This window comes from Gallus gallus, chromosome 2 (assembly GCF_016699485.2).
Source record: "Gallus gallus isolate bGalGal1 chromosome 2, bGalGal1.mat.broiler.GRCg7b, whole genome shotgun sequence".
Classification (NCBI taxonomy): Eukaryota; Metazoa; Chordata; class Aves; order Galliformes; family Phasianidae; genus Gallus; species Gallus gallus.
In genome coordinates, this window is record NC_052533.1 from 101633363 (window position 1) to 101659043 (window position 25681).

A 25681-nucleotide genomic window follows, 5' to 3' on the forward strand; every position below is an offset into this window, starting at 1 on the left:
AGTTCACTAAGGTTACTCTCCGAAGAGTTGAAAGCATTATCAGCAACTGCTTCTGGTGAATTTTCTGAATTCCTACCCACTCCTGCTCCTTGTGCATCTTGTGATATTGGTTGTAGATTTTGGTAATTCTTTCTTTGCATTCCTTCAGCACTGCATAGTGTAGAGGAAAGCTCGGATAGTTTTCCTCTAGTGAAGTGGGGTTTCATTACTGTTCTTCATTCAGTGCATGATAATTAATGAAAAGATTTCTTCTTGGAAGAAGAAATATGTATCTTGGATATGTATCCATGGGCTTTGGATCAGATTCAGGGTAGGTTTTTAGTTTGGGAAACTGAACAATATTGATTCTTCAAGAAAACTGTAAGTTGACTTAGGATCCAAAATGAATGGTAGAACTGACCAAGTATTAGTCAGTTCTATAAATACTGTGAGTGCTGTTGGTTTAATCCAACACTCTACTGCAGGACTTCCTTAATTACCTGATGACTTTACTCAGATTTAGTAGTTTTATTCATGGCTTGCACCAAAAACGGATATTCCAGTCAACTGCTGGAGTGTCAATGAAAAGCCGAGTCATGTCTCTTTGATACCTGAGCCCTGCTTTAAAGTAGCAAATGGCTCCTGCAGCTGGTGTGCAGGCATCTTTGGTGGTAGTGAGCTGGAAGAGAATGAGTAGTGAAAAACTTGCTCAAGAGGTTGCTAACCCAATCAGAAAGAAACGAAGGAATTCAGATTTCTAAATCCTGGCTTTAATTTTTGTTCTGCGCTGGTTACATTTGATGAATATACTCCCCCATTCCTTGCTCAGGAGAGACCCTACCCGATAGGTTTATAGTACTTTTTGACCTGGTGTTAAACCAATGCCGTGATATCGCACTACTACTCTGCTGGGATGCTGTGATCCCATCAGAGCCACTAAATGGCTGAAAAGACCGTATAGCACCATCCCTTCTTTCAGCATTGCCCCATGCAGCAGGATGGGATACCTCCAGCTGCACTGCAGAGGCCAAATCACGCACGTCTCCTTTCTGCAGTGGGAAAGCCTCTCTGGAGCCTGCACTGCTTTGCTCATCCCAAGAATGAAGTGGCATACGGTGCATGAGCTCTCCTTCATCAGCACTGATGTTACGGATTAGAGCGGGATCACAAACCTGTATTGCCACCTTCAATTGCCAAAGTAAGGGCAGGTTTGCAGCAAATCTTTGTGCGCCTTTCAAGAAAACGGGAGCCTGGAAATGCTGCATTATTCCTGGCAACATCCAGAAGGAGAGAAATAAAAGACAACCAGCCTGTACATCCCTAATCCCACAAATATTTACACATATTCTTCAGGCCACGCACTGAGCGGGATCCCTTTGAATCCAGTAGGATGGTTTGAGGCTGAGCGCCGCACGTCCCACCTGATGGGTACGCACCCGCGGTTCGGGATTTCTCACTTCGGTACCAACGAGGCATTCGGGCACTTAGGAGGCCAAAACGCGCAGGGAGGTCAAGGAGGGACACCGCATCCCATCCGGGATGCCTGCTCATCACCGACGGGCGACGAGCGAGCCCCATCCCGTCCCGCCGCCATCCCAGCCTCAGGCGGGGCCCCGAGCCCGCCCCCACGGCCCGGCCCCGGCCGCGGCCCCTTCCCCGGGGCGGAGGGAGGGAGGCGGGGCCGGGCCGCTGCTCGGCGGGGCCGGGCCGGGCCGCTCGGTGCTGGCGGCGAGAGGAGCCGCGGCGGGCGGCAGCGGCAGCGGCAGGGGCAGCGGCAGCGGGCAGGGCGCGGCCGGCCCCCGGCATGGCCCGACAGTAGGCAGCCAGCCCCCGCCGCGCCCCGTGCGTCCTATGCGAGCCGCCCCGGCGCCAAGATGAAAGGTAGGGACGGCAGCGGAGCGAGCGCACACGTGCAGCGGGCACCGGCGGCGGGCAGGGCGGCGCGGGGCAGCGCAGCGTGGGGGAGCGCGGGGCGGGCGGGGCGCATCCCCGGCTCCGCGCGGGGCAGCGCGGCAGCGCAGGGGCGAATCCTGCCGTCCCCCCGCGCCGTCCCGTCGCGCCGGCTCTCCGCACCCACTCTGCGTTCCCCCCGTCCCCGTCTCCGCTGTCCCGCGGACGAGACTTGGAGTTCTCCCCCAGCGGTTTGTTTATCCCCTGCCAGGCGCCGTGCGATGCTTCGCGGTGTTGCTTCTAAACATCTGGCAGTGATTAGGTGCCAGCGGAGGTTTAGCTGGCTTGTGAAATGTATCTGGCATATTGCTCCTCGACATCCACCGACTGGAAAATATTTGGGCTTTGCTTTGCATCTGTTAAAGCTGAAACTTCGTTTCTTCTCCTCTCGTTTTTCTCTCTCCCTCTCTCCTTGGGTGGAACTCTCCCCTTCTGCCGGCTGACCCCGTCCCAACAAGCCGTGACTGAGATAATGCCCTTTCAAAGTCACATAAGCAGATTGCCAAATCGATGTGAGATATGTCGGGGGGCCGCAAGAAAGCCTCTGTTTAGGAAATGGATAGCCTTGCAGTGAGAGGCAGAGCCCATACACACCAGGGAGCAGTCACAACATCAGAGGACGTTATGGAAAGCGTAGGAAGAATTGGGAGTTTGCAAGGGTTGGGTCTCGGTTTCCTTCAGAGACAAAAATACACTTGAAGGGTGGAAGGGAAAAAGCACACATGTAAATTGCTTTTGGGCAGCGGCGTGGCTGTGCTTGGATTGCAGGGGCTGATGCCAGATGCCGGTAAACACCGCGACACTGACATGGAGTTTCCAGGGCCGGGGACACCGAGTGGTGCGATGTTGAGTTGCTTTGCCTGAAGGAAAGAAAGGCTTTGGGGGGTTCTGGTTCTGGTTCCAGTACCTGAAGGGAGCCTCTAGGAAAGCTGGGGAGGGACTTTTTATAGGGGCATGTAGAGGGGAAATGGCTTTAAACTGGAAGAGGAAGATTTAGAGTAGATATTAGGAAGAAATTCTTTACTGTGAGGGCGGTGAGACACTGGAACAGGTTGCCCAGAGAGGCTGTGGATGCCCCCTCCCTGGAAGCATTCAAGGCCAGGATGGATGGGGCTGTGAGCAACCTGGTCTACAGGGAGGTGTCCCTGCCTACAGCAGGGGGTTGGAACCAGGTGATCTTAAATGTCCCTTTCAACCCAAACCATTCTATGAACAACAACAAAAAAAGACGTCTATTCTGTTCTATGGCTCCACAAGCCCACCCACACTATTTGAGTTACTGCTGGAGTTGTGACATAATCCCCCCACGAGACCCTGCAATGCATTAAAAATAATATATTTATAGTGTATTTATAGGCTACTCGTGCCAAAAGCTTTGTCATCGGCTTGTCACTATGGGCATAAGTGTCATGGCAGGAACAAACCAAAGCAATGGGAGCCCAGTAACGTCAAGCCATGGGTGTTACCACTGTTGCCTTGCGCTGGGACTGGAGCTGGGCTGTTGTGCAGAGCAGGTGGGATGCCGAGGGCAGAGCACAGCAGTAACACATTGGGGCAGCCACGTGCTGTGCTGCATGGCACCTGGAACCGGGCACTGAGCCTACCGAAGCCAGCAGGTGCTTTGCTGTAGCAGTAGGTGGGTACAAGACATGAGGGAGGCTGGAACTAGGTGATCATTGGGGTCCCTTTTGTCCCAAGCCATTCTATGGGTCTCTGATTCTATTTCTGCCTCCTTCCACTCTGCCTGCAGTGCTGTGCTTTGCTGAGTGGAGAAGTGGCGCTTGGAGGGCCATGAGCACTTACTGTGCTCACAGCCTGGCAGGGGGGATGCTCTGTTCTGCTTGCCAGCCCCTGCCATCACCTTCCCCAAGAGCAATCACAGCCACGTCATTTCTACCTCCCCCAGAAATCAGTTCTGAAACACGCAATGAACTCCTAAATGACGGCGCTAATAACCATAATAGTCTTCCAACCTATCATCAAGTGCCATTGCCTGTGTCATGGAAGCTGCAGAGCCAAAGCAAACTTTGACTCTGCGTCTTCTTTTCCTGGTGCATATTTGTTTTGTCACAATTCCTCTTTAGACTTGATGGGGGTGCTAAGTGGAGGAGTGGGTGCAGTGACACATTTCTCTCAATAGCAAAACGATCTGTTGATTGCAGCTGTCTCTGCATCTACCCTCTCTGGAGGACGGAGGAATATCTAAATAATTACATCACTGAGTATCTGTACGGAATAAATTATATTTTCCACTGCTGGTGTTTGTAACGTGCTGCGCTTTAAATCACTAAAATAAATGGAAGTTTACATTTGATGTGCTTGCAGTTGGATTTGCAGCAAACTACACCGAGCTCACAAGCTTTGCGATACTTTTAAGTAATAATTCATGTGATGTTTAAAGGGACTCAGCTGGTTCACGGTTACATGTATTTGTATCGAACGACAAGTTTTCTTCTAAGTTGTAGTTATGTATTGGGGAATGAGACATTGTTTGTTGCCTGGGAAACAAATGGAAACAGCTTCCCACAGTCAACACCACATGGTCAAAAACATCGACCTAAGCGAAGGGAGAGGAGCACGTTAAAACTTTTCTATATATCATCTGAGATACCTTTTGTAATGGTCATTTTAAGCCATATCTGTAACTGGTCCAGTTGTGGCTGCTGTGGTTTTGCCATTCGAAACACGGCTTTTGTATGGACAGTGACCCATCACTGATGCCCCAGATCAGGCACTGCTGCAGCCCAGGTGGTTCTGTGGGATGGTGGCTCTGGGACGGCAGAGGAGCTCTGGATCCTTCCATGGATCCTCCTGCTCTGATCCCTTCCTCCCACCCTGCCGGCTGTGCTGCTTGGAGAACGGTGCTCATGGCAGACGAAAAGTCGGTTGTGCTGTAACAGGAGGGAGCATCTGGAAGAGTGCCCTATCCTGTGCAGTGCCTCTCGTATAATAATAACAACAATAACAACAACAACAACAATCCCCTCTGCGTTTTAACTTAGAGCCCAGATGCAATCTGCAGGTGAAGCTTCCACCTTCAAAACCTGAATGTCCATGCACCGTTCAGTTGCTCTCTCATGAAAAGCCTTGAAATAAATGGTCTGTTTATATGGTGTCCACCTCCTTGGCAGATTTTGTCTTTCCCTTGAACCGTTTTGATGCTACTGATGTGTTTATAGAAGAAAGCGAGTTTGCTAATGGTGGAGAAGCGTCTCTCTCTCGCTCTGTAATCTTCCTATGCACAAAATCAGATGAGTGGCTGTTTGCAAAAAGGCCTTCCCAGGATAGAAACAGCAAAGTGCATGTTTCAAACAACCCAGCCCAAAGCGTTTTGCTGGAGCCAGACAGCATCTGAAAACCAAGGATGGGGAGCGGAGCGATCCAGTAACCTTCACTCAGTGCAGTTACAGCACAGCTCATATGAATATAGTGACATAAACATGAAACATATGCAAAGCTTGGAGTGGTGTGTGTTGGACATGTCACAGGACCCTACCGCAGAAGTTCAAAGGCATGAGCGGCTACAATAAATGTGTGATACAACGCAGAGCAAATCCCAGGCAGTGCTACTCCACAGCCGGTGTAACCCAGACTGGCTGGTAGCAATGGGGGATTTTAAACATATGTATGAGAGGGATGATCATGCATGCGTGTGTCAAAGGATATTCTCCTTAACACCAGACAGGAAAGAAAGCAGAGTTTTAGGAGCTGTGAAAATAAGAGGGAAATCTGTTATTGCACAGATAGAGCTATTACTCTGCAGGTGTGGCTATGGAGCAGAAGTAGCAAGTAAGCTACGGTGTGAGGTTATTTTTGATAAGAAGTCGTAACTGTGTATCTTGACTTTGAATATTCTGCTTTTCCCGGCCACACGGGACCAAGAAGAACAAATTGGGCTGTGTGCGGAAGGCTCTTCCTTCTGCTGCTTTGGAGAACAGGAATTTATTCTGCATGCGTTTCGCTACAGCTGAGAGCTGAACAGAGCCCTTTTTTGTCACAATCACTTAATGCTTCGTTGAGATCCGTGCTCAAAGGCCATTGTACTCACAGGTCCAAACACCTCTGCTGGCTTGGTTGGCATGGAGGGGAGGAAACATGGTCTTGCGCAAGGGTACAGCTGGTACGAGCTGGCAGAGCTAAGCCAGAGTCAAAGAAAGAGAGTGCAAGAAATGTCAAGGATGAAGGCAGTTCAGCACTGCGAAGGATGTGTGCCCAGTTATCTCCAGCTGCACAAAACATTTCTTATCCTGAGGTTCTCTTGTGTCAAAACAGAGATATCCCCAGTGGAAAGCAAAATAAAGACACCTTTTAGCAGGCACTGAAGGTGAACATGATCCTCCTAACAGTGCGAGTGTGGTCTGTGCAAGCAAGGGATCAGGGCAAGATGAATTGTATTTGGAGTCCGACTGCTTCCACCTAAAGTTACAATCCCTTTTGGTGCATAAATTTGAGGTGAAGACTGGGACGTCGCTAGGAAACAAAGTGGATGACTTATGGGAGGCAGTATAGGAGCGTGGTGTTCAGGAATGCTGCGCTGTTTAATGCTGTTGTTAATTGCCTCCTCTAACATGCGGACAGAGAGGCAAGATTTTTCAGCGCCCTAATGAGAACAGATCTGTTTGCCCTTAAATCATTACGCTGAAATATGATATGATTTAAACCTTTAACTTCTAAGGTCGACCCTTTGCACTGTGCAGCTGGTGCTGGCCCCAGCGCTGCAGCCTTGCTCTAAGGCACTCAAGGGCTGCTCAGGTTTTGCTCAAGAAACAGCACTGTCTGCTCTCATTGTTTCATCCCTAAATACAAAACTGGAGCTTTTTAATCTTCTGTCTCTTTTTTGTGCATTCTCTCCATTTTGGGCTGTAGTAGTTGGGCTGTAGACCAGGACCATAGCACTGAAAACCCATCTGTCATGACCCTTTTTTGGGCTATGTTTTATACATGTGTTAACTGATGGGAGACACAGTTGTGCTCTTGGATTATAAATCTCAAGAGAGAATCAATGACGTGGGACTTTGCCTCTTGCTTTCTTGTGATACTGAAAGCAGACCAATTCCTGGTTGTGAAGGACAGGGATAGGGAGAAGCCTCAATTTCTGCCTGGATCTAGGCTAAGACAACACACCAAAGGGTGCTGGGGAATGTGAGGAGGTGGACTTTTTCCTAGAGCTCATAGTGATGAGGCAAAGGACTGGGTGGAAAAGCTGCACTCAGACCCTGCCACAGAGACATGCTGGCTTGGGACTGTGTCAGTAGGGAAGGGTTTTCAGCATGGGGTGGGTTCTTATGAGGAAGACTTGTCAAAACAGAAGCAACGAGAAAGACCTGGATATGAAAAAGATCTGTATGGAAAAAATGAGTGGAGAAAGTCAGGGGAAGGAAAGTGAAATGAAGCATCTGTGAAGACAGAGGGGTCAAGCAGTTAGCGCAAGCAGGACACTGTCCAGAGTAACAGCCATGGAAATCAGTGGAAACCAATTAGACTGATGAAGTCATCAACATCTGAAGGCTGCAGCTGCTCACTATGCTTCTGCTGGCTCAGTTTCACCACTAGGTCAGCACTTTGAAAGTAGACCCTCTTAATAGTGACCAGAAACACATATAAATCTGATCACTCCTCAGAAAGCTTTTGTAATCTGAGATGAGAAAGATATTGGTGCTCACTCTTCTGTCTGAACAGTTGTTAATATTACAGAAACCTCACAAGTGGACAAGTTTTGTCTTTTGGAGAGAGGGCTGATGTGGAGAGGGCAGCCTTGGGACACCGCGGATGGTTCCTCCCAGAGGCGCCCATCTGCATCAATGCTGATTTATGGGCTCATGAGAGGATTACCAGAACTTTTGACTAATGGGCACAGTGTCTTTCCAAATGATTAAAAAATAATTATGAAATGTATTCTTGGTAATATTATGAGGGCTGTTTCAAAAGCAGTGCCTCCTATCTCGTGATGTTGTCCCACAATGTCAGAGGCAGATGCTGGTGGTATAGCAGTAGAGGTTGAACCTTCCCACCAGTATCCCATTACGTGTTGTTGCCGTGTGACAGATGGCAGCAGAGGGGCAGTCTGGCAGAATGATGTCTGACATGGAAATGCATATGAGGCAAAGGTGTGTCACTGAGTTCCTCCATGCAGAAAAATGGCATCTATTGACATTCATTGATGCTTGCCGAACGTTCATGGAGTCCAGCCAGTGGATGTGAGCACAGTGAGGTGATGGTTGGTAGGTTTCAGCAGCTGAGAAACAGTGGATCACCACTGCTGGTACATATTGTTATGAGCACAGCATACAGGCTCTTGTTCATAGCTGGCAAAAATGCAGAGCCAGTAGTGGTGATTGTTAAAAAATTATGTTAGGAGAGAATTTGCTCTATCGAGTAGTGTTATTGTGCTCTTTGTATCTGTTGTTGTTTTCCTGGAAAAAAAAAAAAAAAACAGGAGGCATTATTTTCAGATCAGCTGATATATAATGAATTTCACAGAGTAGCACTGAGATACAACCATACAAGTCCCATTAAACTGGTGGGAAATGCAGGGCCTTAACGATTAAAGCTCTTGGAGAATGCATATTATGTGGAGATTTATTTTAAAGGAAACTCTTATACTGGATGTCATTGTTGCTGCAAATTACTGCTAGAGTCCCAAGTTCCCAGTGTGGTACTTAGGGGTAAATTCTAATGTGCTGTAAATCCAGTTTTCAGGGAGCTATAAATTAGTACCTAAAATCGGAGGTGAAACTTGGCATGATGATTTTCAGCCCAGATGCCTCCTTCTCTCCTGAACTGTATTTCCACAGAGTTTGAAATTTTGTGCAGATCATTTGTGCCTTTCCTTAATTGAAGACTTTAAACAAAGATTACTTTTTAAACCCACGTTTCCCATGTGGAAAATTACTAGGAATGATTGGGTACTACATGTCTGTAGCCAGCATATGACCCAGCATCTTTATGGTTATGAGGTCTACTTTGCTTCGTTAGCTCATTATACTGAAATGAACAAGTAGGGTGTACTGTTGAAAGATGATAGTTGGACACGTGCATTAGTAGCTTTCTGATACACCTCCCATATGCCAACAATGGTACCCATTAAAGGAAAGGGATAAAATGGAAACAATCGCCCTAACACCGCACTGCACCAAAGACATCTCAGATCCGGTCCTGTTCCAGGGAAAGGACCAAGTGGTGTGGTGTAGCTGTATGTCCTGTGTAGTCTGAGGGCAGATTTAGCATCCTTGTCAGCTCTAGGCCAGCTCTCTCTTACTTGACCTCAGTACAGACTCCAAAGTGGCCCATGATTCATTTACTTAAGATTTAAGAACAAGAACCAGAAATTACATGGTTCTTCTCAACATATTTTTGCTTTGCCTCTAGCAAATTAATCAAACAAGAACCCAATTTGTTTTAGATTAAATTAATTCCCTCTGTTCACTGTGATAATCCCCAGTTGAACCACCTTCCACTCCCTTGAAGCATTGTACTGTAACTTATTTAACTCTACAACTGTATTTATTAGAAGTGTTGCAGTAATAATTTATAACTGGAAGGCAAGCAGAATTTGGCATTTCTACTCAGTGGGGTGGTTATATTGCCAAAATATCACAAAGCCTTGTTTTTGGATCAGAGCTTTTGCTTTGTGCTAACTACTTAAAATATTTGATGTACTCCTGCTAAGCTACAGATAGCCACTTATTTTCAACAGTTTGCTGTGAGCTCTGAGTGCTGATCTGTTGTTGGCCTCCAAGGGGACTCTTGTAAGCCTGATTTAACAAGTCTCCAGTGGTCCTTCTCCTATGCAGTTAAATAGAGTTGGTTGTTCGTGTGTTTTGCCCAGAGTTCACTTTTACTAACAGACCGTCCATCTGCCAGGGCTCAGTAGAAGTCAGTGGAATAAGAAATGGCTTTTTAACCAGTTTTTTTTTCTTTGTCTTTCTAATTCTAGATTATCTCTTTCAGCTGACAGCCCTGTAGAGCAGTCTATAACTAAACTATGGGTATCTTTTCAGCACTAAGGAATAAATTCTTCTGCCCAGGATGTAAAAATGGATTCTGCTTTGTTATGTGCTGCAAGGAGGAGTGCGGTCTTTGCATTGTGCACCTAGGAAAATACTCCTTTGCTACATATAAGTATACACCTATGTAGCAGAAATATTGCATTCATTCCAGTTGTCTTTGAAACCAAGGTCTGAATTTAAACTGAAGTAAAATATTTCAAACTTAGAGCTTTCACAACATCAAACAAACCTGTCCTATAGCAGTTGCAGCTGCATTCAACTGTATGGACAGCACTGATATAAAAAATCATGTCATTTTTTTTCTTAGCGTTAGCCACAGATGCTCAAAATTCATATATTTCTTCCACTCTTATTTTTGTTACTGTCTTTAAAACCATGAAGCATAAAAACATCCTGGAGGTTTTCTTACTATTTACTTTCCTAATTGGTGTGTATTTTTTTAACCTTTGTAATTCATCACAGATCACGTTTTCTCTGAGAAATCTACACATTCGCTTTTCAATGAAAAATTGGGTTGTCCTGTGTTTCCCCAGTTCAAAGATATCACAGAGCTTTGAGATTTTTGTACACCTTCTATGAATCGGGAAGGTGTTCAGCAATGGAACTTGTGTCAGAGAGCTGAGTGTTTGCCAGCTTGTCAGCACAGTGCTGTGAGGAGCAGGCTGGGGCAAATGGTTTTGCCTCAGGACTCACATTTATGGGCTTGTTTCCCATCTTTATTTTTAATATTTCAAACATAGGTTTCTCATGAGGAACCCCTAAAACTCTCAACACCTCCTAGTCTCTTTTTTTCCAAAGAATGCAGCGCTGCTAATTTCTGCAGATTTAATCTGATCTCATTTTATTCATTTCTGCCTCCCATCTTTATTTCCCTTAAACTTGTTACACTGCAGTTAATATTATCGAAGATTATTTGTATTATATTTGAAATTTGTAAGCATTGCATTTGCAATGTATAATTTGGGCAAAGGGCCTAATGACGGTTGTGACTGAAAGACCTCTGAGCTTAGTCTATTAAGTAATTCTAACAGACTTCCCCTAAACAACTTTGTTGCCTGATGCTAGACAAGCCCTTGGGATTAAAATCAGTCTTATCTGATGTTTTAGATTTTAGAAACAGGAGGCCAGCTCACTTGCTAACAAAACTGGCCTAGCCCATCCCCATTTCATTTCACATGCCACTATTGCTCTTCAAAATGAGATTTGTTTGGAAAAAATGATCCCTAGCAAGCATGTAATGTTGAAAATATTTAAAAGTATGTGTGTATACATATACGTACACATCCATATATATATATATATATGCATGGAAAATACAAAGGAGTCCAGAGAAACATAAGCAGGATGACGAATGCCTTGCCAGAAGTCATAGCGGTTGACCTACATGTGAAAAACCAAATGGCTGACTTCTCCCTTCAGCCACTGACAAGAATAGAGGAAGGCTTTTGGCCTAGTCTAGTATTAAATGTGGACATTGGTGGCCCTGCCTGTGGTGGGGGGGGGGGAAGGGAGTTGGAGATTCATGATCCTTGAGGTCCCTTCCAACCCAGGCCATTCTGTGATTCTCTGATTCTGTGAAATGCCCTTCAGAGTTGGAGGGCCCTTGATGGCAGCAGTGAAGGGATGTGAGGGCCTGAGATGGTGGACAGAGAGAAGGCACAGCCCTTGGCATTAGAGGGGCCCTGGGGTGGAGGTGCATGGGCCTTGGAGATGTGGTGCAGGATTAGGCCACAGGACTTCAGCACGGCCTGGTTGCACAAGGCAGATATGGGTCAGATAAGGCAGGTTACGCTCCCAAGAAACAGGAGGCGATTGTGTTAGCAAGAGAAGGCAGGAAGCTGAGGGCTCTGGCACTGATAACTTCTCTGTGCAGCTTTTATCTTTTGTGCAAGAGGGGAAGACTTTTCTGGAGTAATTTACTGCTGGGAAGAGAGGCTTGGCAGTTGACTCTTTGTGGTCACTTGGTTTATTAGCATTTGTCGTGTTTTGTCAGGTGACATTGTCTTCAGGTAATATCTGGTACAATAGTGAGGTGTTCTTCGTTAGAGGATTCTTGCTGCCTTCAAAATCAGGATGTGTTTGTTTTGCCTGAGGAGTGTCCACGGTTCTTGCATTTCTTAAATACACAACTGAAACAAGGGTGAAGATAGACAGGAGCACCTCTGGCAGTGAGCAAAATGAACAATACCTGGTGAAGAATATGAGTTTTGAGCTGTTTTGTCAAAAGTGCTGTGTGAGCAAAGGGTGAAGAGCTTTAAACATGATGCATTTCAGGAACTTCCATGCTGCATCAGGCAGCATCTTCCTCAGACCTCAGCATGTGGCAAGTCAGAAGGTGAGGGTGAGATTTATTCCTGCAAACAATTTAGACTTTGCTAGCCTGGATGAGGACCATATGTTTCCTTCACTTTTGAGTCCATCCTCCCGTGGCTATGCTGTGTCCCATGTCAGCTGCAGCACCAGCCCAGTCTCACGATGCCAGCAGCTTGTTCATGCACAATAAGGCTGTGGACACCAAAGGGCTACCCAAGCCCAGACTCACTCCCATCATGTGTGCTTATCTGTTCAGAACCTGCTTTTTCACTGCAGCTCATTAGATGTTCCATTCTGGTGGATTCCTTGGCTGGCCTCTGTTCTTCTGTTTCTTTCTGTCCTTGTGCTGGGGGAGGATCTGGATGGGACATTTGCAAGTGAGACATCTTTCTTGGCACCCAATGCTGCGAGGGTGGTGTGAGGGCTCAGCAAGCAGAAGCTCCACAGGGTGCAGCAGCTGTGCTCAATGTGATGCAGACTTCTGCCTTGCCTCTACTGCAATGCAAGCAAAAGCTTAAGAGCAGGCATATTTTGGAGGATAGGGGCTGCTGTCCCATGCTGGAGTTTTCTGCATGGTAGGCTGGCAGCTCTTGGGAAATGATGCTCTAGGTGCTGATTTAAAAGGGCCCAGTATATGAAATGATGTGTACAGAAGAGGAAATGAATCTCCTCTATTTCCTTCTAGAAATCAGGAAGCAGGAGTTGGGCAGTGGGGCTCTACTGCTCTTCCTGGGAGCCTGGGAGTCTGGGTAAAATCTGGTTCCAACAGCATGCAGGGCTCTTTCCTTACCCCGTTTCAGCAGAAGGAAGGGTTGGGCTGGTAGCAAGAGACTGAAAAAAAAAAAGAAAAAAGTAGTGAGTGCATTTTTTCTGCTGATGCCAGCATTTTCCTTTGAGTAATTGTTGCTGGAAGGAAGTAGAAAAAAATTAAGCTTCTGACAAAATAGATTTGTGATTACTAGCATTTTGCTGCTTGCTGGCTGAAGATGAGAACAAAAGAGCTGAAATGTTTTTTGTCATCTGTTTGTCTTTGTCAGTTCTCTGTCCCATTGTTTATCAGATCTTTGGGGAAAGCTAATGCACCTGTAACAATTTTTTCTTGTATTTTTCCACTGGTAGTAGTAACATGGTGCTGTGTCTTTCTTTCTGTCTCCAGACGATTTTGCAGAAGAGGAGGAGGTGCAGTCCTTTGGCTACAAGAGGTTTGGTAAGTGGCAGCAGGTCTTTCACCTCTCTGTTGCTGAGCACTTAGCTTAAGAGAAGCAGCTGCTATTAAAGCCTCCTTTACTGGCCTGGCAGCATGAAAACATGTAGGTACAGTTCCATCAACCCATTCAGTCTAATGTCTGACCAGCAGTAGGTGTGATGAGAAGTCATCTACTTAATTACTGGATCCTTGCATGAAGCTGTGTTATAAAAACCAAGCCCACACTTCAATACATGAGTGTGCCAGATATAGAGAAGAGTCCATGCCCCTGAAACTTCTTCTGCCCCTGCTGTGCTCTTCATAGACCCTAAATGATGCACAATATGGTCAGTTGTGGTCATATGGGACCACGTTCATGCTCTCCAAAGTCAGAATGGCTGAGCCAAGAGCAGTTCTGTGAGCTCCTCTCTAAAAAAAGAGCAAAGGCTTATGAGATGATTGTGTTCTGATGTCAAAAAGTAGTCCTGCTGACCAAAATCACTTACCACAGCTTTATCTTCTCCTGATCTGGGATGTGGTGATAGCTTCAAAACCTGGTTAAACTCTCCTGCGCAGTGTTTGAGACTTGAGTGTGTTCTTGTGCTTCTGTATACATAGGGAAGCTCTTGCTTCTATTTTCTCTTGAATGAACCCAAAGGTTTTACTTATTACATTGCAATGTACTCTTTTATAAACCACAACTTAAGCTAAGAATTCCAAACAGATAAATTCTTAAAACCATATTGGTCACTTTCTTTTCTTTTTTTGATGGTGGTTCACTGAAAGTGGCCTTGTCATGTGAAGGAAGTAGTGCTGTGCATCTCTGAACGGGGTCAGCAGCCCTCGAGGCTGGAACAAGAATCATTTTCAACAACTCCATCTGGCGAATGGATAGGAATGAAAAAGAAAAAAAAAAAGAAAAAAGAAAAATGTGAACAATTCACCCCAAAAGAAGCAGGGGGAGGCAGGCACGCTTGTGGCAGTAGGAGACACAGTGGCTGGAAGGTGGGATCACATTCGCATGACCTCTTCCACCCCCTGAACTGCTGCACTGCTCCCTGCTGCTGAGCTTTATTTTGGGTAGGTCAGCCAACCACAGAGCCAGCATCTGTGGCTTGGAAAGTCCTTCCATAAGGCTGCACATAGGTTTTTTCTGCTTTTTGTTTTCTTCCTCTGGACTGGGCCCTGGAATAGCAAAAAAATAAAAATGAGAAAATCTCAAGAACTGGGAAGAAATTTTAACTGTTCTGCATGTTTCCAGGAGTGCCTGTGCTTGTGTTGTGTTTGTCAGGGTGGAGGGGAAGAGAAGGTAAGCAGAGTGGCAGGGGCAGGAGAAGGATGTCAACACTTGCAGAGGTCCCTGCAGGGCACCACCATCCCACAAGGCTGTTTCCCCTTCTTCAGAAAGACTGCCTTAATGTGTTCCCATTTCTACAGTGATCGCAGCATCTCCCGGAAGCCTCTGAGCAACGTCGCAATCTTCAGAAGCATTGGCTCCTCCATTCAGGAAAGTGATGAGCATCTTTTGAAAACCCAAATCCACTGGCCAGCCAGATTGGTACTTCCAGTGAAGCACTACAGGTGCAAAAATACAGCCAAGTAGTTCAGGACCCATAGGAAATGTTATGCTTGTTGTCCCAGCTTGTATTCCTTCTTGGCCTTGCATCCCTGATAGTAGCAGGTTAAATTGTGAGCATTTGGATAATGAAATCCTATTAAGGATATAAAGATAAAGAAGAAAATAAGATTACTATTATTATTGGTAGTAAAGAGAAAGAATGAAATACTCCTTTCACGTCACTGTGAGATTTTACACTGATATAAGGGACGTGGTTCAATGATGGGACTCAGTAGGTCAGATTGACAGTTGGGCTTGATGAGCTTGAAGGTCTTTTCCCACCTACCTGATTCTATGATTCTATGGTTCTATGATACCATGATTAGAGAAGTCCAAGGCAAGAACCAACCTTTGTTATACAAGCCCTTGATAAAAGGGCATTTTGGAAGGAGGCCTATCCTGTCTGCAGGCTGGTGCTGTGGAAATCAGCACTTCTTGTGTACAGCTGCTGAAGCAGGCAGCAATAACAGCAGCAGTTGGTTGGTTGGTTCAGGAGTCATTGTGTAAGAACAGCTGTGTGAATATTTTGTGACCAGAGTAGTCCCTGTGTGCTCTGTTAACATGACACAGGGTAGAAGGACCATGACTCAGGTGCCTTCGGCTCCATGTTTTGGAAAGAGGAAGCCTTGTTTGGAGCAAAATGTGCTCCAAAAGGGAGATGGCTAAACCACAACTGCTTCATAAAGAACACGTTTTGCGATGAATCACTGCTGGCAGCTGGGAACACATGTTGGTCAGCACTTGGCTCACAAAGCCTTGACTTCAACTGCTTTCCTAGAGTTCAGCTGGGGAGTTTATTATTAGCTGTCTTGTTTCTGGAGCCTGCCATTTGCTTCAAGAAAGCAAGAGATCTGCTGAAGGGTGGAAGGCACTCTGGGGCAATTCTCATTTTGGGGAAGTATTTGAAAAGAAGACTGAGCAGTCACCATCCTGCCAGCATGCACTGCTCCCCGTTTTCCTGAACATTTCTCTCCCTCCTCTTCAGATAGACTAATTTCAGGCAGTGTATTGTGCTACTTCTTAGTCCACCAAACTAACTGGTTATATTAATCCAAACACACTGAGCATATTGCAGTAACATTTAAAAATACTCAGCACAGATGCAGACAGGAAAGTCCACACCAGCGTGTGTTTGCTTTTGAGTGTAGGACAAATTCACCTCAGGGGGCCAGGGAGGCTGAGGAGGACACTCTTTCCAGCTGCCTGGTGCTGTTTGCTTCTTCTCAGTGGGTGCTCCAGATGTGCAGGGATGCTGCCAGAAGGGCGCTGTCCGGTGTCTCAGCTGCCCGTGGCTCTGGGTTGTGGTGGTGAGAACATGATGAAGCATGTTTCTTATTGCTGTTACTTCATCATCAGTCATTGCCAGGCTGCTTTCAAGTGATCTGCTCCAGATAACAAGTCGTGCCCGTCCATCAGTTTTCCTCTACCAGCATGTCATCAGTGTTAACCCTTTCCTCAGGCAGTGCTTTTGGTTTGTATATCCCCCACTCCCTCTTTGGGAAAGAAGGAATGAGGAGAGGGCAAAACATGCTTTTCAGAATTGCAGGGTTTTTGAGATGCTAAATCGAAGACTTGAGAGCTCAAACTAATTTCTAAATCATAGAATCACAGAATAATAGAATCATTTGAGTTGGAAGGGACCCTTAAAGGCCATCTAGTCCAACTCCCCTGCAATGAACAGGGACACCTACAGCTACATCAGGTTGCTCAGAGCCCTCTCCAGCCTGACCTTGAGTGTCTCCAGGGATGGTGCATCCACTGTCTCTCTGGGCAGCTGGTTCCAGTGCCTCGTTACATTTAACATGAAATATTTTTTCCTTCTATCCAGTCTAAATCTCCCTTCTTTTAGTTTGAAACTGTTTCCCCTCGTCCTGTCACAACAGACCCTGCTGAAGAATTTGTCCCTTTTGTTCTTATAGCCCCCTTTTAGATACTTAAAAGCCACTATCAGGTCTCCCTGGAGCCTTCTCTTCCCCAGGATGAGCAGCCTGGTAGATATTAGGATGAGGTTTTGACTCTCTCCTCTGTCTCTGAACATCAATGAAGGCGAAGGAATTAAAGGGAACTAATGGACTTTGAGGTCGCAGGTCTGATCTGCTCAACTTGTGGCATTCCCAGGCAATAGATAGCTGCAAATTTTGATTCTTTGTGTTAATGCTTTAAAACTTAAAATCTGCACTTAAAAGGGCAATTTGTGTACAAATTTCAACGTGAAGTTATTCAATGAATAGTTTGAAGCTATGTCACAACATGAACTAACTGGGGAAAAAAAGGGAGTGGTCTTTCAGCTGATGTAAAGCCCAATTTCAATGTTTCAGAAAGCAGGCTTCCAAGAAAAGAGCTGGAAGCCCTGCTGACAATGAGAAACTCCAGAAGGAATAAAAAGATAGGCCCAGCACACTGCAGATAAGCAGAAGACTAAACAGTTTGTGCGAGATAAGGACCCTTTCTTTGCCCTCAAGAGACATAGACAGCGTTGGAGGCTATCAGTCTGTCCTCCATAGTAAGGCCCATCTTGTCCCCTGTGCTCCAGACCATGAGCCAGGACTTTTCACCTCCCATAGGGTATGCTGGACATGACTGAGTCATGATGTCCATTCCGTGCAGCAACAGCAACTTAGCTCCTGAGCATCATTCCAGTTCTAAGAATTAATTCTAGGTATTTCTAGGCCAGAAATGGACAAATCATCTTGACAGGCAATAATGAAATCTGCTACACTAGGAAGAGTTGGAAAAAAATGCCACTGGTTTTAAAGCATTCTTGGAAAATATGACAATTTTTTTTGCTGATGAATTGCTGAGGGGCAGCTGAACTTGATCCATGTAATAACTGTTTTCTCACTTTATATTGTTTTGAATATTTTTGGCAGAGAGAAGCTATGTATCACTTGGTGTGTGTATATACACATGTATATGTACACCTTTGGTAGAATACAGGTGGAGAATTTTAGGAGTTTAACTTGATAAAAGCCTTATGAATAGTTTACAGAGAAAAAAAAAATGAAAACTATGATATAGAAGACTTTCAGCAAGAGCTTAATATGATGTATTTTCCTGCCTATAAGTAACAATTTAAATATGATCATGGTAATCTTTCTTAAAACCCGTGGCTTGGATTTTTGTGATAGTTCAGGAATAGCATTAACTCATTAACACTGTGCAGAAAGCATAACTTCAGCCTTTAACCCTGGATAAACCCAGGCCATTGTTCACGTCTATAACAACACACATGGAAAAATGCCTGGCATCAGCTCGATGGTGAGCTACATCCACACAAACCTTAATCCTCTAAGAAAAATAAATAAATAAAGATCTAATCTTAATGAATTTGTCAACTTTTCTTTATGGTTTGTAAATAACCAGCAAGGAATTTCAGGTGCCACAAGCCACATAGTTCTCTGGGCGTTCTTTCACGTGTGTGTCTGTGACACTCAGTAGTGTGGCTCAGTAGTAAGTCAGGAGTCACTGTTGCTCACAAAGCCAGAGGAAAGTCTGGCACACTGCTTCCAGGCCGGCGATCTCGCCGCATTTATTGGATGGAGATTCCATCTGCATGTGTTCTACGGTAATTAAACCTACACTGAATGGCAGCATCAGCATGTCTGTTCATTATAGGCCAAGAAATGTCACTTGGAGACACCCATTTGTAGAGACACAAATTAATTGCAATGGTGTGGAGACACACCATCGCAATGGCTGGTGGGGTAAAAGGGGGCATCCAGGTGAGCCCAGTGTGGCCAACATGTCCTGGGGCTGAGGCCTCGGGGACACACACTGGGGGCTGCACGTGTATGCAGGAGTTCCTTTGTTTTTCTTTTCTTTGTCAGGGTGCATCCAGAGTTCCAGGGCTATTGTCAGGGAGCTGAGCTCTTGATAAAAAAATTAAGAGGAACACATGTGAGGAGCTGCAGTCAAGGTGCCTGCATGCCTCCGGCTTTGTCCTCGCTCTGTCAGCAGCTTCTGGATTATCACTGATATCTCCCAACTGAAAATTTAAAACTGCCAAATCTTTCCATGCTGGTAAAGATGGAAAATAGTTGAGGGACCCTGACTGATTCATTAGCATCAGACAGTAGTAGTGCGATCCAAGAAACTGACAGAGCTGTGTGTTCCATGCCAGCGTAGCCCAGAGATGTCAGAGCTGTTGGGGTTGATGGGCTTGGGGCTGCCCCTTTCCAACCTCTCCTGCTGTGCCTGCATACAGACCCCATAAGGAGGCCTCTTAGCAGTGGAGTGGGTGACCGGAGTCATTCCAGCTGTGTGCTGGTATGCCAGCAATCTATTTTTTATTAGTTAGGGTTTTTTTTTTTAATCTAAGTACAATTAAAATTCTTGACATGTTTCTTCCTACATTGCATCTGCATGCCTGGAAGCATACCTTCTCGATCAACCTCTGTCTTTCAGAGACGTGCTGAAAGGTGGCATGGTCACTGCTACATGTGAAGTCTGCCCTCTGTTTTTCATTAAGGTAGTAAAATAGGTGTGTGGGCTCACTAGAGTGTTGTATTTACAAATGGAATGAAAAGCATTGGTTGTGCTGTAAGCAACACCTGGGGATTTTGTATTTGATTCCCTGTAAACTAGCTGGGCAAATAATGAAGCACTTTGCATCAGGTTGCTGCCAAAACACCTAGGCTGCATGTTGGGTTGTTCTGCATCACAAGCCATTACCTGTGAGAGAGATTAATGCATTAGAACAAAACTAAGAATTATGTTTTCAGCTTGGTGCTGTTTTCACGGAAAGGAGCACAAGAAAACTGTGGAAGAAGTGAAAATTTAAGATAAGAAGCCATTCCAAGAAGGAAGGAAAAGATAAAATAGTTGGAGATTCCAGCTTGTGAGCGCTCCCAGTGCTGCTGTTGTAGCATTACTGATGTCCTTGGTGAACCCTTCTTGAGTTTTATCCAAAGCAGAGCTCTGCCTCTGCAGCCAGCAGCTGCCATACACTGCTCTTTACAGCCTGCTGTAAGCTATAAAGCTGCAAGTGCTCAGATGTGTCTGACTGATGCTTGGCTATTCTCTATCTGCTTCTGTCGTCCCACATCAGAAAGCTGCTGTGCTGTGCTTAGTGCTGGCAATGACATTTTAGAAGAGGCACACTGGTGCACAGTGAGGCAGAGGATGCCTTTTCTATTGGGGGATTTTCCTCAAACCAGACCTGATGGTCTCTGCCCTCTCCCACCCTTGGCAGCCCCATCCCAGCCAGCATCTTGCAACCTGTGAGGCCACCAAAGTAATGCATCACACAGTTGTACTCAGCCAATTTTGTGATGATTTCCAGGGAGAAAATTTTATTTGTGAGGATTGACTTCCTGTGAAATCTAAATTTGGGGCTCAGCATGGGATTCATTTTGCTTGCTTTTAGGTAGCCTATAAAGACACCCATCCCTCAAACGGTGGTAGCAAGGAGAGACAAATGCTGTGTGAAGGCATGGCCATACTGAGCAAGAGCTTCATGTTCCCAGTCACTTTGAGTCACTCCACAAGTCTTCAACTCCAAGTCTCCAGATTGTGTGGAGAAAGCACATAAATGCTTAGGGAGAAAAACCTGTGAGAGCTAAAGGGGATAGTGCAAATAAGGAATCACAAAATATTTTGCCATTCAGAGAGATGTAGACTGGCTCGAGCCCAGGAGAACCTCATGAGGTTCAACAAAGCCAAGTGCAAGGTCTTACACCTGGGTCATGGCAACCCCCGCTGTCAGTACAAGCTGGGGGATGTAAGGTTGGAGCACAGCCCTGCTGAAAAGGACCTGGGGTTCAAGGTGGATGGCAAGCTGGACATGGGCCAGCAACGTGCCCTCACAGCCCAGAAAGCCAACCGTATCCTGGGCTCCATTAAAAGAAGCGTGGCCAGCAGGGTGAGGGAGGTGGTCCTGCCCCTCTGCTGTGTTGGTGAGGCCTCGCCTGGAGTACTGCATCCAGATGTGGAGTCCTCAGTACAGGAGAGACATGGAGCTGTTGGAGCGTGTCCAGTGGAGAGCCACAGAAATGATGCAAAGGATGGAACACCTATCTTCTGAGGATAGGCTGAGAGAGCTGAGGCTGTTTAGACTGGAGAAGGCTCCGAGGATACGTGAGAGCAGCCTTTCAGTATCTAAAGGGGAGCTATGAGAAGGAAGGTGACAGACTCTTCAGCAGGGTCTGTTGTGATAGGACAAGGGGAAACAGTTTCAAACTAAAAGAGGGGAGATTTAGACTGGATAGAAGGTAAAAGTATTTTACGTTAATGTTAATGAAGCACAAGAACAGGTTGCCCAGAGAGGTGTTGGATGTCCTATCCCTGGAGACACACAAGGTCAGGCTGGACAGGGCTCTGAGCAACCTGATTGAGCTGTAGATGTCCCTGTTCATTGCAGGGGAGTTGGACTAGATGGCCTTTAAGGCTCCCTTCCAACCAAACAATTCCATGATTCTATTTTAGGCTGTTTTTGCCTATTGCAGACACTGACAAGGGGCAGCACATTGCTTCACTAAACTAAAATTAAACCAAACTCTACCGTGAAGCAACACAACAGTTTAGCCAAAGGAAAGCTGGAATTCAGTTTTATCCAATCTCAATTAATCTTCTGCATATGGCTAAACCTAAGCAGAGCAGGCGGAGAGCCCAGATATTTCATCTGATTCTGCTTCAGCCAGGGTCAAGCTGGTGGCTTAGGGGTCCGGTAACAGGTGGGTGGTGGGGGAGCATGAACGGGAAAGGGCTCTGTGGGTGCCTGGAGCTGACGGGGCTGTGCATTATGCAATGGGAGCTTGGAGGTTTGTGTCCTGCAGACTCTCTGCAGCTCAGTCAGGAATGTATCTGGAAAATACACCCTGCCAGGCTGAGGGATGGATGCCTCACACTAATAAAGTGTGCGTGTGTTTTCTGGGTTGCAGCTAGTGGCTGCTAATGGAAGCAGCTGGAATTTTTGTGGAAGACAGAGTACAAGACCCAAGGGATCCACTTTTCAGCCCAGCTTGTTGGGAGGTTTGCATTAGTGGTTCTTTGCAGATGTTCAGTGTGTTGGTAGCCATTCCATAATGCCATAAAGAGGCAGGGCAGGTAGGCTTAATTTTAAGGATATCAGGGCACTGGGATATATAACAATCATGGAACGGCTTAGTTTATAGTGGACCTCAAAGCCCACCCAGTCCCACCCCGTGCTGTGGGCAGGGCTGCCACCCAGCAGCTCAGCTGCCCAGGGCCCCATCCAACCTGGCCTTGAGCGCCTCCAGGGATGGGGCACCACAGCTTCTCTGAGCAGCTGTGCCAGCGCCTCACCGCCCTCTGAGTGAAGAATTTCCTCCTTACATCTAAGCTATGCTTAACAGGGCTTTGCTGCGTATGTTTCAAAACAAGAACATTTAAAATTTTGGAAAAGTCTAATCGATTTTCTTGATGTAATGTATTTTTGTGTTAGCAGGGTTTTGGCCAGGAACATGGAAAATTCCACTGAGTTTTATATTCTGAATTTGCCCAGGAATAGGCATGCAAGCTTTTACTTGCCAAACTTGTAAGGTCATTGGAGCCTACTCGGTCGTGTCCAAAGGCAGGAAAAACACTGTCCTTGTATATTTTGTTAAGAGGCTAGGGCATGATTTCAGAGCATCTGTGTGTGTAGGGACAGCCAGTAACTGGAAGATTTCCTACATACATTTCTGCTTAATTGTATAGAGGAGAAGAATCTGATTACAAAAAAATATATATAAAAAAATTAAAAAATAGAGCCAAGGGATGTTTTTTTTTTCCTTCCTCCTTTCACCCTAGAAGTTAATTGCTTCAGATGGAAATATAGAGGAATATATGAACATACATGCCCAATGTAACTGATGGTTTCATTCTAAGTCTGGCCCGTCGGACTTGAGTTTGGAGTGGGAGAGCTCTTGTCCTTAATTAACATTTTGCACAACCTGAAGCCAGAGTAATTTGAACCCCTGCTGTGGAGTTTCAACGTAGCATCTGTGCACAGCTAAACTCACTTCTCCCCAGCAGTGACTGCATACCGCTGCTTGTTTATATTTCAGTGTATGCGCTCACTTTCATTTAAATACATCCAATGTGAATTTGGGTCAGTGTGTTGGACTACCTAACAGCCTGACTTCGAATATACGAAACCCAGACATGTGGACATTTAGATATCCTGTAGGTTCCATCTAGAAATCCAGGTGTGTTCCTGGATGTGCTGTTCGCAAGATCAGGAAAGCCAAAAGCCTGTGAGTTTGGTTCTGCTTCTCACCCTGTTCCAAGACCCCAGTCAAGAGTTCAGAAGTCATTTTGTTACCCCAAGCACTGACACTGCTTATACACTTTCCTAAAACAGGCCATCAAATCATTGCTCCGTAGAATCATAGGAACACAGAATCATAGAATTGCTCAGGTTGGAAAAGACCTTAAAGAACTTATTTGTCTCCTTAGGAACGCAGGTTTCTGCTTGATGGATGATACTACGTGCTTAACCTCTTTCACAGACCTTAAAAATGACCACATGCATATTTCAGCACTAAGCAAAGTTTCTTTATTAAGTGTACTGGACAGTACTCGGCATGGCTCACTTCTGAGGGGAAGCAAACAAAGCAACATCTGGTTCTTCTGCTTATTGCAGAGGATCTGAAAGAGCTTTCCAAAAACTCTAAAATTGGTGTATTTTTTAAATAGTTTAGTTTAGCTAAAATTAGGAGAAAGCTTTAAGGTATATGTGAAGGGATGAACTAACCAAAATGTTGGAGGAAGCAGAGGAGGAACAGATGTTTCCATCTGGGTCATCAAGCAGAATTAAAGTATACAAACTATTTTTCAGAAGTCCTTAATTCAGCCCCTCTTTGCTCCATCCCTGCTGGATTTTCCTCTGTCACCGATCAGCCTTTCTGCAGGTTCCAAAACTACACGTGAAACCACCTCAGTGGAAGATCCCTTTGTTTTCTGTGATGTTTACAGCTCAAGTTTTAGGGACATGGGTTAGTGGGCATGGTAGGAATGAGCTGATGGTTGGACTAGATGATCTTAGTTGTCTCTTCCAATCTTAGTGATTCTATGACGATCCGATCTGGGGAAGTGTTCTGCATTGCCGTATGGAAACTACACATCCTGCTGTATCTTTCAGGACAGCAGGAGCAAGGCAGAGGTGTATTCTGTCCTTCTGCTCTACTCATGGTATGGAATAGGTCAGCACAAGGCAAAAAGCAGATCTCAGTCCCAGGCTCACTACCGAGCCCACTAAGGCAGGGAAATTTGGTAGCTGGAGGAAAACCCACCAGTGTCAGAGAGCAGCCTGTAAAAACCATAAGGTTCAAAGCTGGCCTTTTGCTGCAGCTTTGCATCTCAGGCCCTGAGCAGCTTGTATTTGTGGCAAGTGGCTTTGGGGAATGTGGGGTTGAGGGGCTGTGTTTTTGTTCTCAGCCATCTATGTGAGGTTACTGTGAGTGGTTCTGTGATTTAGTAGAGAGAAATGGAGCTGCGTTAACCACAACAAACCCTTCCTATTGCAGTTGGTTTGAATAGCAGTTGAGTCTCTAACTACATCTCCAATGGAAAGACAACTCCTCATTTATTGCAAAGAATGAAATTGCGCATGCGTGAAACCAGATGCCCTAATAAAAACCCCACAAAATAACCATAAGAGCTACAAGAACGTGTATTTGTCCAGCGTATGATCGAGGTGGTCTAGAAAAGAATGAGGGGAAGTCTCTTTGCAAGTGGAAGCAGAAGAGCTGACAGTGAAATCAGAAGTCATCTTATGTCAAAGCAGGATTTACGTCACTGTAGTTCTCTTAATGTTGAGCTTTCTGGTTGTGCTGATGTGGCACTATAATTTAATCACTTTATTTTCTTTTTCTCCCTTCTGGGAGGTTTCTAAAACACTCTTTTAGAAAGAAAAATAAATAATCTCTAATGTCTTTTCAGTTGTTCTTCTGGGAAGACTTGTGGTGAGTTAAAAGAAAATAGTCAGTGAAGCTGTGAATGGGAGACGTTTCCAGGGTGGGTGTGTTTGAGGTTTGTTTGGGTTTTTATAATACTCTATGTCTTTTTTTTTTTTTAATAGTTTTCAGATGCTTTTAATACAGTGGAAATTGGATTAAGAAACTGCTCCAAATTCCTCCAGTGATGGGAGCTTTGTGGAGCAATGTGTTGTAGGACCAACTCCACTACTGCACGTACACCCTGAGGACAGTTCTGCTGGAGAGGAGCTGAGATCCTGGTCTGGTCCTGCAGCCTTTGCTTGGGCAAATACACAGCAAAGAGTTTTTGCAGTCACTTTTCTCTCCTTTGGCTTACAGATCCACACCTAAAGTGGATTTGTAACCTCTTAGCTTTCACGGGCACACTGTTGTTGACACTGGAGTTAGTGAAGCCGAATGATGTCAGCATGGGTCTTTCTCCTGCCTGTGTTGAACTGCAATGCTGAGAGCAGCACAGAATGAAGGGAGGTGCTACAATGCACGTGAGATGCTCTGGGGTTGCAGCTTCCATCATGAGGGTCAAACTGCTTTGTGGAAGCTTCTCAGCACAATCCATGTCACTAAGGAACAAATTCTTCTCAGAAGGAGCGGTGCTGCAGTGGAACAGGCTGCTCAGGGAAGCGGTTCAGTCACTATCTCTGGAGGTGTTCAAGAACCGTGTGGATGTGGCACTGAGGGACATGGTCAG

The 25681-nt window shown here is 45.6% G+C and overlaps 1 protein-coding gene across 1 annotated transcript in view; it reads left to right on the forward strand.

The window, feature by feature from the left end:
* The first annotated feature begins 1697 nt into the window (after nt 1–1697).
* COLEC12 (collectin subfamily member 12) overlaps nt 1698–25681 on the forward strand; it is a 93766-nt gene continuing 69782 nt past the window's right edge. The window contains exons 1-2 of the mRNA NM_001039599.2: nt 1698–1860; nt 13408–13458. Coding sequence (NP_001034688.2) covers nt 1854–1860; nt 13408–13458 — 58 coding nt within the window. The 5' untranslated portion in view covers nt 1698–1853. The remainder of the gene's footprint in view (nt 1861–13407; nt 13459–25681) is intronic.